Source organism: Pseudonaja textilis, chromosome Z (genome assembly GCF_049901715.1).
Source record: "Pseudonaja textilis isolate UNSWEBS1 chromosome Z, rPseTex1.2, whole genome shotgun sequence".
NCBI lineage: Eukaryota > Metazoa > Chordata > Lepidosauria > Squamata > Elapidae > Pseudonaja > Pseudonaja textilis.
Window position 1 is genome coordinate 52726806 of NC_142008.1, and position 16438 is coordinate 52743243.

The window sequence follows — 16438 nt, forward strand, 5'->3', positions numbered from 1 at the left end:
GAGGAGGTCGTTCATTCAGGCGCTCTAAGTAACTTCATCCCCTTCTCTCCCATCGGAGGTTGACCTTTTTAAATCCAGATGAGAGGAATCAACTAACGACGCCTGGTTCATCAGTACAAAATCATTGGGCCTTCGACTCGAATTTCTCTCCCCCCCCTCCATTTTTTTTGTCAGCTGTCCTATCTCTTGTGACACATCTAAACGGGCCCTGATGGACTCAGCTATCCATCACCTGATGGACATCAGAGCCATAGAAAGAGTTCCATGGGATCAGTGGGGTCAGGCTTCTACTCCTGCCTCTTTGTTATCCCGAATGCCTCGGGCGGGGGGGGTGGGGGTGGAGAGCAATCCTCAATCTCAAGCTCCTGAACAAATTCATCCCATACAGGCATTTTAAGATGCAGACCTTACATTCTATTCTTCAGAGCATCCGAAAGGGCGATCTCCTCTCTTCCATAGACCTCATAACGAAATTGTAAATAAGACAGATGGATATAAAGAAATATAATTGAATAGAAGGAAAGCGAAAAATAAAGAGAAGGTGGGAAAAGATATGAAATTGAACAAATAAGATAAATATACATAACTGTGCTTGTATGGAAATGTGATAATTTGGAATTATCCTATCTTTAAATAAGATGTTTTATTTGTTTTTCAGAAAAGATGTCTTATGTTATTATATACTACGTTTTGTTTGTTGGTGTATTGTTTTTAAAAATTAATAAAATTTGTCCAAAAAAAAAAAAAAAGAATTCGACTAAGTCACTCCGTTCCACTCTTCCTCCTGTCCCAGTTGCTTGGGAAGATGATCTCCTGCATCAAAGTTGTGCCATGGGCACGCACGCCTACATGCATACACGTTGCAGTGGTTCCTCCTCCCCTTCCAAAGAGAGGGGATCACTCATTCTGCCTGCAGGGTGCGGTTTTCTCCACAGGTGCTTCGGTCCTTTCGATAGTGGCAGTCCCAGGCCATCACAAAGGGTCATCCCTTTATGGTGAGAGACAGAATTGTAGTGACCACGGATGCCAGCCTGCTCAGCTGGGGTGCACATACCAGGGCCATATGGCCCAAACACACTGGCCATCTTTAGATAGGTCCCTTCCCATCAATCTCCTGGCCGTCTTTAGATAGGTCCCTTCCCATCAATCTGGAGCTCAGTGCTATTTTTCTTACCCTGAGAAATTTCCGGAACCTAGTGTCAGGGTCCTATTGTGCTAGTCATGGCAGACAATATAGCAGCCAAGGCTCATGTCAACAGGCAAGGAGGGACCAGATCCAGGGGTTTGATGTGGGAGGCAGAACGTCTAGGGAGATGGGCAGAGAGGAACCTCCTGTCTCTCAGGGCAGACCATATTTCGGGGGTCGACAACTCCCAGGCAGACTGGTTGAGTCGATCTCAAGTCGACTACTTGGAATGGAGACTCCATTCTCCCATGTTCATAGAATTGTCCCACATTTTTGGTACTCTAGAGGTGGATCTCTTCTCCACTCCCCAGAATGCACAGGTAAACAGCTTTTTTTCCAGGTTCCCAACCCAGGGAGCAGAGGGGACCAATGCACCTCGGAGCAAATGCCTCCCCCCCAGGTCTCCTCTACGCCTTCCCTCCCCTTCCAATCATCCTGGCAGTCATCCTGAAGATGTTGGAGGAAAAGGCGGAGCTGATTCTGCTGGCCCCATATTGGCCCAGGAGACCCTGGTTTGTGGACCTGGTGAACCTGTCTGTTCAGAGGCCTTGGAAAATTCTGACCTCTCTGATCTCTCTCAGTCAGGGGGCCCTTCTGCATCCAGAACCCCAATGGTTCCAGTTGACCGCTTGGCGGTTGAGTGGAAGTTGTTGAAGGAGGCCAACCTTTCAGATAGTGTAATTAACACAATACAGGCTTCATGTAAAAAGTCTACAACCCAGCTTTACGATGCCACCTGGAGGAAATTCAGTAACTGGTGCTCAGAGAGAGCCCAGAACCCCTCTTCAGCATCTGTTCTGGAGATCCTTCAGTTTCTCCAGGGCGGGCTGGACAAGGGCCTCGCGCCTAACACCCTCCGCAGGCAGCTGGAGGCCTTAGCTTCGGTAATTTCATGGGACAGGTACCCTCTCCAACCACCCTTCGATCCACAGATTTCTGAGGGTTCTCCAAGCTCTCTCAGGCCCTCCTTTTGAGCCTTTACGAACAGTAGGCCTCTGTATTTTAACTCTGAAGGCATCCTTCTTGGTGGCTATTACATCAGCCAGGAGGGTGTCTGAATTAGCTGCCCTTTCGGTAAGGCCAGATTTGTGTATGTTTCATGACAACCAGGTGGTTTTGCGCCTGGACCCTTCATTTGTACCAAAAATTAACTCTTGGTTTCACAGAGCTCAAGACATTGTTCTCCCTAATTTTTGTCCCAAACCCCAACATGTATTGGAATGTCAGTGGCACACATTGGATGTGAAAAGGGCACTCAGGATTTATATCAAACGAACTGCACCTTTTCGCAAAACTGAGTCAATGTTTGTTTCTTTTCAACCTGTCTCCTCGGGGTCTAAGGTCTCATCTCCCATGTTGAGTAGGTAGATCAGAGCATGCATTTCTACTGCATAGGAAACTCTTGGCTTGCCAGCTTCCAAGAAACTGACTGCACACTCTACCTAGAGCGCAGCGACTTTGGCAGCTTGGGCCATGCAGGCTCCAATCGAAGAAATTTGTAGAGCTACTACATGGATCTCGCTTTCCCTGTTCATCCGACATTACCGGCTGGACTCCTTTGCATCTGCACAGGCTGCATTTGGATGAAGGGTACTTCAGTGGGTGGTTCCTGGGTCAGATTAAGAGGACCAGCCGAGTCCCTCCCTTGGGCATGCCGACTTTGGTATGTCCCCATGCTGGACTCTAGAGCAGCGTGACGGAGAAGGGGCATTGACTTACCAGTGAACGCCCTTTCTAGACACGCTGCGCTAGAGTCCAGCCCCACCCTGTGGCCGTCTGGTCTAGTATTCTTGGGTAGGGGGATGGTTGTATGCTCATTCTATTTGTTTATATTCCAGAGACAATCCTAGTCTGTCAAGATACTTCGCCAGAAAAGCTGGGGCTCTCAGCAGAGACGAACCTTTTATAGTGGCAGACTCAGCTCACATCATAAGAGGGCGAAGTTATACCCAATGCTGGACTCTATCGCAGCGTGTCTAGAAAGGGCATTCACTGGTAAGTCTACCAATGCCCCTTTTCCGTCACGCTGCTCTAGAGTCCAGCATTGGGACATACCAAAGTCTACCAACGCCCCTTTTCTTAATTATTTCCTCATCCATCAGAATTTTCTCATTTTTCCAATTTTGTGCAAATACAATCCTAGCTGCTGTTAATATATTGATAATCAAATACGTTAACTCTTTGTTATAACCCTCAAGCAAAATCCCCAATAAAAATGTCTCTGGTTTTAAGTCTATAGGTTGTATCATCTTCTCCAGCCACATGTGTATTCTAGTCCAATACTTTTTAGCCTCTGTGCATGTCCACCACATGTGGTAGTATGATCCTGGTGACTTCTGACATTTCCAGCACTTCGCTGACTTGTCTTTAAACATCTTAGCAATTCTCACTGGGGATAGATGCCACCTGTAAAACATCTTATACAAATTCTCTTTATAGCCCGTTGACATAGTTAATTTATAATTTCTAGACCATAATATCTGCCATTTATCTAGATCTATTCCATATCCAAAAAATTTCCCCTACGCAATCATTGTTTCCTTTACTTGTTCGTCCTCTAATTTCACTCCTAATAAATAACCATATAGTTTTTTTGATCAACTTCTCTTCAGTGCCTGTTAGGATTTTATCCAATTCAGTCAATTCCTTATAAAACCCAGTCATCTTAATGTCTTTTTCATACTTTGTATGTATTTGCAAATATGAATACCAATTTATATTTATCCCTTGTAAGTCTAATTTTTGCTTTGTTTTGAGTTCACCCTTTTCATTTAGAATTTCTTCATATCTAATTATATGTTTCTTTTTAAATAGCTGTAGATATGTAAAAGCTTCTAAGGTTGATAACCAGACTAGTATTTTCAGATAATGATAGTCTCTTATTTTTTCCCATACTGTTAATAAAGCATCTCTTATATAATGTATCCTAAAATATCCATGTGCCTTACTTTCTTTATACCATAAGAATGCATGCCAACCCAACTGTAAATCATGCCCTTCTAATGTTAATAATCTGGCATTTTTCAGTACGATCCATTCCTTCATCCACATCAATATTGTTGCCTGATAATATAATTCCCAATTAGAGAAAAAACCCCTCTCAACCTTGCATCCTGTAATAATTTTATCTTAATTCTTGCCTTTTCCCCCCGCTAAATAAATTTCATCATCCTTTTACTTAAGTCTTTAAACTATTTTTTTTCAGTCTTATTGGAATCATTTGAAATAAGTACAATATTTTTGGCAGTATGTTCATTTTAATAGTTGCTATTCTGCCTATTAGAGATAGTTGTAGATTTTTCAATTTTTCTAAATCTATAGCAATCTGTTGTAGTAATCTGTCGTAGTTATTTTCTTTAAGTGTTCCACATCTAGCTGTCATTTGTATCCCTAAATATTTCACTTTTTTTGTAATTTGGATATTTAATTTGTCCATTAACCTTTTCTTTTGTTTTTCTGTCATATTTTTCACCAAAAATTTTGGGTTTTTTTGTTTATTTTCAATCCTGCTACTTCACCAAACTCCTCTATTTCTCTAATCAACTTTGAGCCTGTTTCCAATGGTTCTTCCAATATAAAAAACCAAATCATCTGCGAAACCTTGTAGTTTATACCCTTCATTTTTTATTTTCATTCCCTTTATTTTTCCATTTTTTCTAATATTTTTATTCAAAACTTCTAATGTCAATACAAATAATAATGGAAGTAACGGACAGCCTTGTCTAGTTCCTTTTAGGATGTTGAAGTTTTCTGTCAATTCTCCATTTACTCTTGCTCTTTGCCTATTGTATATCGCTTTTCATGCATTCATATACCTGTCTCCAAAACCCATCCCCTCCAACTGCATCAACATAAACTGACAATTCCATTGTCAAATGCTTTCTGTGCATCTAAAAACACTAATGCCATTTGTTTCTCTGAGTGGGTTTCATAATATTTCAGAGTATTCAATATTATCCTCATGTTATTTTTTATTTGTCTCTTGGGCAGAAATCCATTTTGATCTGAGTGTATAAAATAGTTTAAATATCTTTTTAGTCTTTCTGCCATTATTGAAGCAAATATTTTATAACCAGCTTTTAGCAGGGATATATTGGTCTATATTTTTTTATTTGTTGTGGGTCAGTATCTTCTTTTGGCATAAGTGTAACATATGCCTCTGTCCATGAATTGGGTACTTTTTGTCAAAACCTCATTCAATACTTCCAACATTGTAGTAGAAATTGTTTCCTAAATTGTCTTATAAAATTAAGCTGGTAGCCCATCCGGACTGGGGGCTTTTCCAATATTTTGTCTGTTTATTGCTTCTGTCAGTTCCATCATTGTTATTTTCTCATCTAACATGGTCTTTACTTCATCAGGTATTTTCAGTAATTCTGCTTCTTGTAGATATTGCTGTACTTTGTTTTCTGATATTGCCTCTTGATCATATAGTTTCTCATAAAATTTCTGTACTATTTTTTTCTTCTCTTCATTTTCATAACATAACTTGCAATTTTCATCCATTGTGGCATTCTTTTTGATTCTTTTTTTTCTTTAATTTATATGCTAGCCATCTCCCTGGTTTATTTGCATTTTCAAAATAGTTCTGTTTAGCTCCTCTAATCTTTTGTGCCAGTTCTTCTTTTTCCATTAGTCCAATTTTGTGTTTAATTATATCCATTTGATTTTTAGTATTTTTGTGCTGTGGATATCTTTGTAAATCCTTCTCCAGTTTTTTATGCTCTTGTTCTAGGAACGGTTGTATTTGTCTTTTTTAAATATTCCTTCTTCTTGTATAAGTTATAATCACCCCTCTGGTATAGTATCCCATACATTTTGTAATGAGGTTTCTCCTGCTTTGTTTTCTTTAAGGAAGAAGGCCAATTCTTTTTCCAGGTATTTAATACATTCTTTTTCTTTCAAAATGGAATTATTCAAAATGGAATTATTCAAAGTCCATTTTGATCTTCTGTCCCTTCCATTTAATCCTTATTGGATTGTGGTCAGCCCAAATGTTTGTATCAATGTTTGCTTCTTGAATATTAGGTATTAAATCTGTTGACATCTAAATCATGTCTATTCTTGACCATGCTAAATGTCTATGAGTAAAATGTAAATTGTAAATTTTGCTATTCAATTTTCTCCATATGTCTTTGATACTCAGCTCCTCCACCATCTTAAAGAAAGATTTGGGTAGTATTTTCCTATTTTTGTTATTTGTTTTCTGTGTTTTATAGTCCAGTTCAATGTTTACAATTGCATTAAAACCCCCAAGAATGCATATCTTATCATAATCTAATTCAGTTATTTTATTATGTATATTCTTATAAAATTGCTCTTGCTGGTTATGCATAAATTGCAATTAAAAGTACTTTTAAGTTATTGTCTATTATTTCAACCATCAATATTCTTCCCTGTTCATCTGCATATATTTGCTTGGCTTTAATTGTATTTCTAATATATAAGGCAACTCCTTTTTTATTTTGTTGTGCCAGTAATGTAAATATAGTCCCTATTCTAGGACAATTCAACAAATATGCATGTTGTCTTTTAATATGCACTTCTTGTTATATCCATGTTTAATTTTCCTAATTTATGAAATATCTTTTTTCTTTTAATAGCCGAATTTAATCGATTTATGTTTATAGAAGTCAATTTCTTCTCCTCTTCCATTGTTTATACTTTATAGTTAGGATTTATTGCTCTTGTTGTTTTCTGTTCCCTTGGTTCTGTAATTATCATTTGGCCACTTACTGCTCCCTCCTCCTGTCTCCTCACCTCCGTTTGTTCCTTCTCCATTTCCATTGCCATTTCTACTCATATTTTGAGTTCCTCTTCTCTTGCTCTCTCATCTTCTGTTCCTCCAAAGTATTCATTATAGAATAATTCTGCACTCTCCACTGAGTCAATTCTGTGTCTTTGTTTTCACCAAATAAATGTCAAACCTTCCAGGATCAACCATCTATAGTTAATTTCTTTTTTAATTAACATTTTTGTCAGGAATTGATATTCTCTTCTTAAATCTCTCACTTTTCTTGATATTTGTTTCAAGGCTAAATGTTTTTTCCTTTGTACTTCAATAAATCAGCCTTCTTCAGTATCTCTGTTTTTATTATTTTCTTGGTAAATCTCACATATACTTCTATGGGTAGTTTGTTTCTAATTGCATATCTAGTAAATACTCAATATATTTCATCCATTCCTTCCATCACTTTTTCTTTAGTCATCTCCAAAGATTCCACTAATATTTTTGTCATAATTTCTTTAAGGTTTTCTCCCTTTTCTTCCTCAATATTTTGAAATCTTAAGTAAAAATTGGCCTTTTCCATCTCCCAAAATATTGAATCTTTCCCTTTCTTGCTTTCGACCCTTGTCAATCTATTATCTATTTCCCCTTTCTTATTTGTTTTGTCACCTCTTTCTTCCATCTTCTGTATTTTTTCTCCATATATCATTAATACCTATTGTATATCTCCTTCCATCTTCTCCATCCTTTCCTCCATCTTTTCCATTCTATCCTCTCTACATTTCCCTTGATCTTGTATTACTTGAAACATTAATTTCTTGCATAGACATCTCCTTTTCTTTATCTTTCTCCTGCCGCAACATCTTTGTAATAGATCGTTGACCAGTTGGGCTCAGAGATGAGGAAGTAGGAATTGATGATCCAGTGGGTATTCCCTTACTCATGTCAGATCAAATTATAAATCATTCGCAAAAGTCCAAAGGGAAATAAAACCAATCTTCAAGTTCTTCTCCACCTTAATCTAATTTCATCCAATAAAAAAGAGGAACAAAAAGAAGAAGAAAAACGAAGAAAAAAAACGATAGTTGATGGAATCCAATAGCAGACAAGGAAACTATAGATCCAATTTGAAAAATGGGAGTAAAAATATATAAAATTCAAAAAGCCCAGGAAAGAAACCAAAGAAGAAATTTCCCAAAAAAGGGAAAAAAAGGAAATAACAATACAAATCCATCCATTTCTACCTAAAAGAGGAGAGAAAAATGGAATGCCAAGAGAAAAAAGCAGTATCAAGTCCAAAAATACCCAATTATATGCACTTGTTAGTCCACTTACTAATCAAACTATCAATAAAGTGAAAAAAAAATATAGGGAGGAGATGAGAAAAAAAGAAACCAATCCAAAATGTATCCATATTGAGGAACTGGACAAAAAAATAAAAGAAGCCCAGTAAAAAGGAGAGAAAAAAATAAATCCAATATGTACTCCAGCAAAAATAGAATAAAAAAACAAAAAGACAAAAAAAGAAAGATACAGCTATAATTTATAAATCCATGTCACTAAGTAAGGCAAAATCTCAGTCAGTCCAGAAAGTCAGAGTCAAAAGCATATATCTTATTCAAGGTCAGTGTTTTTTCTTTCTGTTAATTTTATTAACTTTCCAATTGTATGCCAGCTATTTAGAGGCAACACCTGTTTTCAATGCTGATTTATTATCTTTCTCCACTTCTCTGTAGTCAAAAAAGCTTTAGTCTGTTATTTTTAAGAAAAAGATTTTCCCTGTGACCTCCAGATGGCAGTATTGCTTAGCTTTTCTTATAGTTGTTCCTTAGTTACACTGTATCTCTATTCTCTTAAGCAATGAAAGTAAAAAAAAGAATCAAGAGAAAAAATACTTCAAATATTTAAACTAGAAAAGCAAAGAAGGTTTAGTTTCTTATTTTTAAATTCAGTCCAGTTATTTAAACAAAGAAGCAAGACAAAGTAATCACCCCCCCCCACCCCGAATAAAAAATGCAAATAAAATTGACAGTTCCTTTCCGTTTGCCACTATCCTTAACTTTTCTGTCTTCTGTCTTTCTTTAATAATTTTATTTGGTGACACACCATCTTTCTTTTCCTCTTCCGTTCCGAGGCTGACTCAACTTCTTAGCAGCTCGTGATATATGGCTGCTTCCCATTGCTGCTGGACTGTAGAGCTTTCCTGGATCTATCAGAGATTTTGCAATGTCCCTGGGATTGATAGGATGTGCTCCTTCCACTTACTGTCTCACCAGAACAGTTCAGGTCCACTGGGACCGTCTAGCTGCTGGGGTATTGGCAGCTTTCTCAGAGCCCCAAGAAAACTGTCTTTTTGCTGCCGCTCAAGCCCTGCCCTCCTCAAGTTCAGAAGTAACTGTTAATTGATTGCATGATTCAAACATCTCTCAAATGAAATATGTGTCTCAGGATAATGTTGCAGGATCCAATCTGGGTCAGTCACCAGGACCAGAAGTTTAGTTTTCCAAGCTTTTGGACTCTGGCTGGAGCCCATTCTCAGGGAACTTATCTCTCATCAGAGTGTATCAAGAGAGAAGTTCCTTGAAGATGGACTCCAGCACAAGTGTAAAATTTGGAAGATTAAATCTCTTGTCCTGCTGACTGACCCCGAAAATATTATCTTTGATCATCCAATTTTAGCCAAATATATTAATACAGTGTTGTGTGAACTCAGAAAAATGATCTTGAATAAACCCCAAATTAAAAATTACTCATGCTATATATAGATAATGGCTCCTTGTAATGTTTTACCAAATCATAATTCCTAACAGCCATCACACCATTCTTGGTAGCAGGGACTTACAATTCAGAAATATCTGAAAGTCAACAACTTCCCTACCCAAGTCTTAAAAACTAGGGGACCTCTACAAAAAAGTTGCTTATACTTGTAGAAAGCTAGCACCCACCTTTCTCCTACAAGAATTAAATATTCTAGGAAATATTAAAAAGGCAGAATATTATACTTCCCTGGATGAGAAAAAAAGAAACATGCTCTTGAAAAGCAGCCCCCACCTTTGTTAATAGCCCCAGAAAGACAGCCATCCTATCTACAAGACCAAAGAAGTTTAGCTCCAGGGTAATGGGATTAGTCCTCACTCAGGTCCAAGCCATTCAACCATAATAGAAATTGCCGAAAGCCTCTTCATTACATCACCCATCAACCAAGCTTGGGACTCAAGACAACCTACAAAGTTACCCTGCATGGTTCCATGGGAATCTGGTAACCAATCATGGTACATTTCTTGCCACAGGAAGAGGAAGCAAGTTCAAAGCTCAACAGAGGGTATAAATCTCTCCCTCTCTCATCCATGTGCTCCTTTTTGCCCAGGACCTCAATGTGGTCCTGTCCACCATTAAACCATCTTTCCAAGCAATCTCCATGTTTCCAGTGTCTTTTTTCCCACTTGGAACTGAACCCAGATGGACATTTCTTCCAATACACTCCTCTCATTTGTATGAGTTCGATGGAAGGATCTCTCCCTACTTTTTAGGAAAACTTTCAGAATTGGCTGGGGGCAAGTACCTCTTGATGTGCCCTAATTGTGGCTTTTGTTCTTGTTGACTTTTTCACTGTGGTTTGATGTGATTTTTGCATTCATTATTGTAAGCTGCCCAGAGTAGCATTTCTGCTACTCTGATGTACAAATCTATCACACCCGATCAATTCAACCCAAAACCGGCCGTAAGTCCACATCCATTCCCTGCATGCAGTGCACACCTACCGCCAATGGCAATCAGCTGTGTGCCTGGTGAAGTAACTGCCCTCTGCAAAAGCTTCAGGGCCATCTTGAGTCCTTTAAACCTGTCTGGCGCCCACCAATCTCCTTACTGGCAGGGCCGCTGAGAGGATTATTAAGTGCTGGAACAAGACTAATATGGGCCCCCCACCTACACATGGACACATAAATCAATGTCGTAATTGTACATTTATTAATTACATTCAAACAGACTTGCAAATATACTAAAAAGAGGACAAGTACTTCTGTAAAAGATAATAAAGCAGTAATACACAATAGTGTATTCGCCAGGAAGAGTCAGTGGCCCCCACAGGAGGAGGGAGAGAAGCGCAGTCCTCTGCCTCTCGTTTTGTCTCCAGGTGGCTGCCCCATGCCACCACCCGGACTCCCAGGCTCTGTCTCCGCAAAGCCGGCGGGGACGGAAAGATGAGCTCTGCCTTCGCCGGGAGAACCTTGAACACTGCGACTCTGAACGTTGGAACGGCTGGGCGAGACGGTGAGAAAAAACCCCGAGGCCTCTTTCCGCCCAGAGCTGGCATCCAGACGCCTCCTTCACTCTTTTCCCGGCTGGGGGAGGCCCATCGAGGATTTCCCGGACACCCCACTTAGTCTCCTGCTCTGAACATCCCCTCCATTCACAGACTGGGCTCGTAGGCACCTCTCCTGTGGCGTGTTACGCCTGAATCGATGGAAAGGTGGTTTGGTTTTGGATTGCACTCTCGGTTTGTCATGTGATGCCGGCGGTATCTTCTGCCCCGACCCCAGCGAGGCCCTCCTGCTCTGCTCTCACAGCCAAGCTTGGGCGTGGGGGGGCAGCTGCTTAGCAAAAAGGGTCCCTCGCGGCTCAGAAAGAGTTGCCTTCGTGCCCTTCTTGCCAACTTGCTCGGTGCCTCTCCTCTGAGCAGCTGGGCGCAAACTGCCTTTTCTGTTTGTCGCCTTCCCAGTTGGCCACGTCTTCTGGGCGGGTCCGCGGCAGAGTTCCAGGGCCGGACAATCAGACTGCTGCTCGGCAGTGAAAAGCGCGTATAGAGTATGAAGTACATATACAATATTGTTTTTCTTTTTTTAAATTCCCCTTCATGGGTCCCCTTTGAGCTCTATGCAACAATGTACAGACTGCGCCCCCCTCTTCTTCAAGCACTAAAAGAATAGAATGGGGAGGGGGACTTCTTTTACTTAACCACATTTAATCGCTTTGTTTCGGCTATTGTATTATTCTTCGGAGGCCTTTAATAGCTTCAGGGAAGGAGGCGCCTGATACAGTTGGATTTGCATTGATGTCAAGGAGACACAGAGCCACTCTGTGACAGCACCGCCGCCGCTTTAATAACAGCAGTTGCGGCGGCAGTAAGGGGGCGAGACAGATTTCCTTCCTTCTTTCGCGAACGGAGAAGCGGTTCCTTCTTTTTGGCGCAGCCTCGCGGTGAGGAGCTAAAGGGTCAGACCACCGCAGGGTCGGCGCAGTCCTCTGCTAGTGGAATCTAGGCTACTGGACCAGTTTGGCGGCGGTCCCTCGGCTCCCCAAAGCGCAGAGGCAGGATCAGATTCCTCCTCTTCTGAATTGGCAAGTCGCGCTCAGCCAACATGGATCCTGGCTCCAAGAGGTCCGCGGCAGAGGAAGGGAGTCCGCTGCAGCCCCAGGAAGAAGAAGTGGACCCCAGGATTCAAGTAAGCGGAGTCTCCGATCGCTCTACCCGAGATCCTTGGAAGAGTAGCCCCAGAGGCGCGATTGCAGTCGAAAGTGGGTGGTATGATAGGATCGGGGCGCGAACAGATCTGTAATTACAAAGTAAGCGCGTGTTGTAGGTCCTTGGTTAGGTTCTTTGAATCTTCGTGAATATCGCCTTTTCTCCCTCTAGGGGCGTTTTCCTATCTGTTGTACCTCGGTATTTTGATGGTGGTGGGTTTCCCCCCTCTTTTTGGCTTTATTTGATTTCCGCCGAAGTCTTTTTGTAGCTGGCTGGAGAAACTCGTTGGAAAGAAAAGATGCTCCCGTTTCTAAAGGGGCATTTTCTTTCATGAGCTGGATCCTTCCTCTCCCAGCTTGCTCCTATTTCCTGGATTCAGCTCCTCTCCGCAATCCGTGTTTATCTTTACAGGTTCTTTTAGCATGGGCGGAGCAACGCGAACCGGGAGGTGGGTCGAAAAGAAGATGGGAGCCCACCAAGGGATGCCGTGCCTAGGTTAGAAGGACCTAAAAGGCTGAGGGCGAGTTAGAAAGGATTGGAAAACCCCTTGGGGGGTAATTTAATCCACGTTCAGGATCTTCCTGTAGTTCTATTAAAAAGCAGTACCTTATCATTGCTAATAGATGATGCCAGCTCCTGCTCTAAATGTCACCCTGACCCTGACATGAGGAAAGTTTCAGTCTCTGGATCTCCTCAATAAACTCTGATGTGTTGTAGTTCAGGTCTTCCCTAAGCTGGTCTGCAGATCTCAGGTGACATCATTTAACTGGTTACAGCTGACCTTGAAAAGTGGGTTTGTGCTTGGATGGAAAACAACTGTGAAATATCAAGGCCATAAAGATGCACACACACAAAATCATCCTGGAAAAAGGAAGGTGGCAAATCAGTTTCATATTATTGCCAATAAAAGTTTATGTATGATAGTTTGAGTTGAAGGAAGGACATCTTTACCAGAGCCAGAAGGCTGTTGGCAGGACCTCTTAATAGATGCAGATCTAACATAACTTGAAGGATCAGGTTGGGAAGGTAAAGACTGATGCCACTTTGACAGAATACATAGGAAGGGATATTATATATTCTATCTATGGCACAAGTGGATTCATTCAATGATGCCAGTGTCTCAATCTTAGTTTCATTTTGCTGGAAATGGTTTGTAATTATTCTGGGGGTTTTGTGATTTTTTTAAAAAATGTGTTTGCTTTCCTCCTTAATCTATTCCTTAAGCTTGTAGAAAGTTAGCATCCACCTCTCTCCAAGAAGAATGAAATATTCTAGGAAATATTAAAAAGGCAGAATATTATATTTCCCTGGATGAGAAAAGGAGAAATATGTTTTTAAAGACAAAGCAGCTTCCTGCAGTTCCCTTTCCCCCATCATCTCCAAGGTGATGGGATTAAGACATGGCTCTCAAGACATGATAGTATTAGCCCTCTACCCCAGTGGTCTCCAACCAGTGGGCCGGGGACCACTGATAGGCCACAAGAAAATTTTGGTGTTCTGCAGAGAAACCCCCAAAGCACCCCCCAAAGCAATTAATCCAGACTGACAGGAACACAAGACTGCGCCGCCCACATGGCCCATGGGAACACAAGGCTTGCGTCACATTGCAAACAACATGGGGTAGTGAGGGAAGGGGGGAAAGGACGGAGGGGGGAACTTGCCCCACTCACGCCATGTGCCTTGCCTGGCCACCAGGCTGCTTCTTTTCGCGTCTTTCTTCTGCTTTTGGCTGCATGCAAGGAAAGCAGCAAAAGTCTTTCTTTCTCTGCCCCAAACTCCACCAGAAATGAGTATTTGGGATTCTGCAAGGCATCCTGCTCTAAGAGGCTGCACCATTTATATCTGTGAGTGAGTTTTCCTGGACCTTGGCCATTTGGAACAAAGGTTTTAAAGGGGTTTTGAGTGTTGAGCTCAAAGGCTGCTTGGAAAGAAGATGATTATCTCTAAACTTTAACTTTTAAAGCCCAGGAAAATGTGGGAAATGTGGTGTATATGAGTGAGAGGGCCCTTCTCCCAATCACAGCTAGGTGTTGCTTTTTCTGGGCCTTTGCTAGCCACAGAAAAGCCCTGGTCTATCAACAGGGCCTGGAAAGTATAGGAGGTCAAGTCAGAGCACAGGACCTTCTGTTAGGGAAGGGGATGTGTGTGAAAATGGAATGGAAAACTGACTGAGAGAGTTGAACTTTGGTCAGCCAGCTGAAACGTCACTGAACAAAGCCTTGTGTTAGGTGCCCATACTCGAATGCTTAGGAAAACCAGCAGGTTCTCCCAGACCCCCATCGGAAGGGGAACATGGGAAGCTGTAGCTTGAAGGTAGTGACTAAATCCTAGGAGATTTAGAAAAAAGATTTGAGCAAATTGTGCTCAGGGATGGGGTGAAGCTGGAAAACCAATTTGGCTAAATAAATATACTTAAAAGAAAAGGAAATATATCAATAGGAATGTTGGGGGTTTTGTTTGTCTGTTTGTTTCTCTCTTCCTCTCTATGCAACTATGTGATACGTTTATTAAGATTTGTGCCTTCCCTAATTTAACTGAGAGTTATGATATGTGAGAGTTCTGTTTTCTTCTCTTCTTTTCTCCTTGTTTGTTTGTGTGTTTGTGTGCTCTCAAGGTAATTGTAACTGTAAAATGTCTCCAACCCGAAAGACAAAAAAATTAAATTGCTACAAAAATTTTAAAGCACTGAAAGGCAAGAAAAAGCCTTCCTTTTGTTTTGTCTGGCCCACAGAACAGAAGAAAAACTGAGTTCATTTTGCTCTCCTCTCTATGCTTTTAAGAAAAGCCCAAGGTTATGAGTGAATGTTTGAAGTTAATTTACTGTGTGTTTAAGTGGTTTCATCTGTCCATCCTTTTTCTGAAGCATGTGAATCCAGGTTTTTTCTTCTAATCTGTAATATCCCCAATTGTTAAAATTGTTTTAAAACTGCAGTATTTATTTATTTTTCCTTTCTCAAATCCTGCCGGCAAGCTGTCTACCCACCCCCACTCTACCTTCCCATCTCTTATTCTCAAACAATGCCTTTCCTGTGAGGATCACCCACAGAGGTGGGAGAGGGCCTTTTTCTCATGTCTTTCAGCCCTGCACAGATGACTGTGCAACCTGTGGAAGCAGATAATATGCTGACCCAGATGCTGCCTCTAGTGGAGACCTTCCATTCATTGATCCAGTCCTCCACAGGAAAGTCATCACAGTAACCAAAGTGGAAGCAGAACTTCCCAAGCCTGACTGACCATTGTTACCACAAAACCAAGCCTAATGCCATCCAGCAGACATGAAAGAAAGGACCCTGAGATGGAAAAGTAAAAGACTGAAAGACTCTTTTCAATCCCCAGAAGACAACTAGAATGGGGAAGGGTGGAAATTATAAAATTTTCTTCCATGTCTCATTTACTTGTATTCAGTTAAATGGATTCTAGAGGATTGTTTTGGGGAGTAGTTGCCACAAGTTCTGAACCCCTTGGACTTCTGTCTGGTGGGTGTGAAATTTGTCCAGCATGTTTGTACTGTCTGTATTGTAAAAGTAGCTGCATAGACACAGAGAGACACACCATTCAGAATTAGATAGAAATTATCCCCTTTCACCTAACTCCACACAAAGCTCCTCCTAGGTTGATTTTTGCTCTGTGGCATTAAGGTCCAAGCTGTCATATCTCCTTGCTAATTCCATGGGGGAGGGACATTCCCCTCAGGCAATTCCCTCACTTGAAGAGATAGCAGAAAAGAGATCTCCAAAACTCAAGCCCTGATTCTGACTCACAAATGATGCTGCCCAGCTGCCCAGTAAAGCAGGAAATGTTGCACTAGTGGTTTCATGATAGGTGGCCCGGGGCTCATTTTGGTAATTTAAAAAATACTAAATAGCCTGGATTGCTAACCTCAATTTGGCCTCACAAACCTTGGAAACTAAGAGCTAGGGCAGGTTTAGTAACCATCCCTTGGAAATGGGAAGCTGTAATTTAAAGGAAAACCATGGCTGTGAAGAACTTTGGGACTTGTGCTTGCTTGAAACTTGACTGGATGCTCACAAAGTGTATCAAACATCTGAAAATAATTGGC

General features: G+C 41.1%; 1 protein-coding gene across 3 annotated transcripts in view; it reads left to right on the top strand.

Annotated features, from left to right (window-relative positions):
* METTL6 (methyltransferase 6, tRNA N3-cytidine) overlaps positions 1 to 16438 on the top strand; it is a 120130-nt gene that overhangs the window by 40699 nt on the left and 62993 nt on the right. The window contains exon 1 of one of the 3 annotated variants that reach the window (XM_087915853.1): positions 10836 to 12358. The exons of 1 other annotated variant lie outside the window; for it this stretch is intronic. In XM_087915853.1, coding sequence (XP_087771979.1) covers positions 12275 to 12358 — 84 coding nt within the window. In that variant the 5' untranslated portion in view covers positions 10836 to 12274. Of the gene's footprint in view, positions 1 to 10835; positions 12359 to 16438 lie in introns of those variants that run through there. One more of the 3 variants, XM_087915854.1, reaches the window with a different exon arrangement.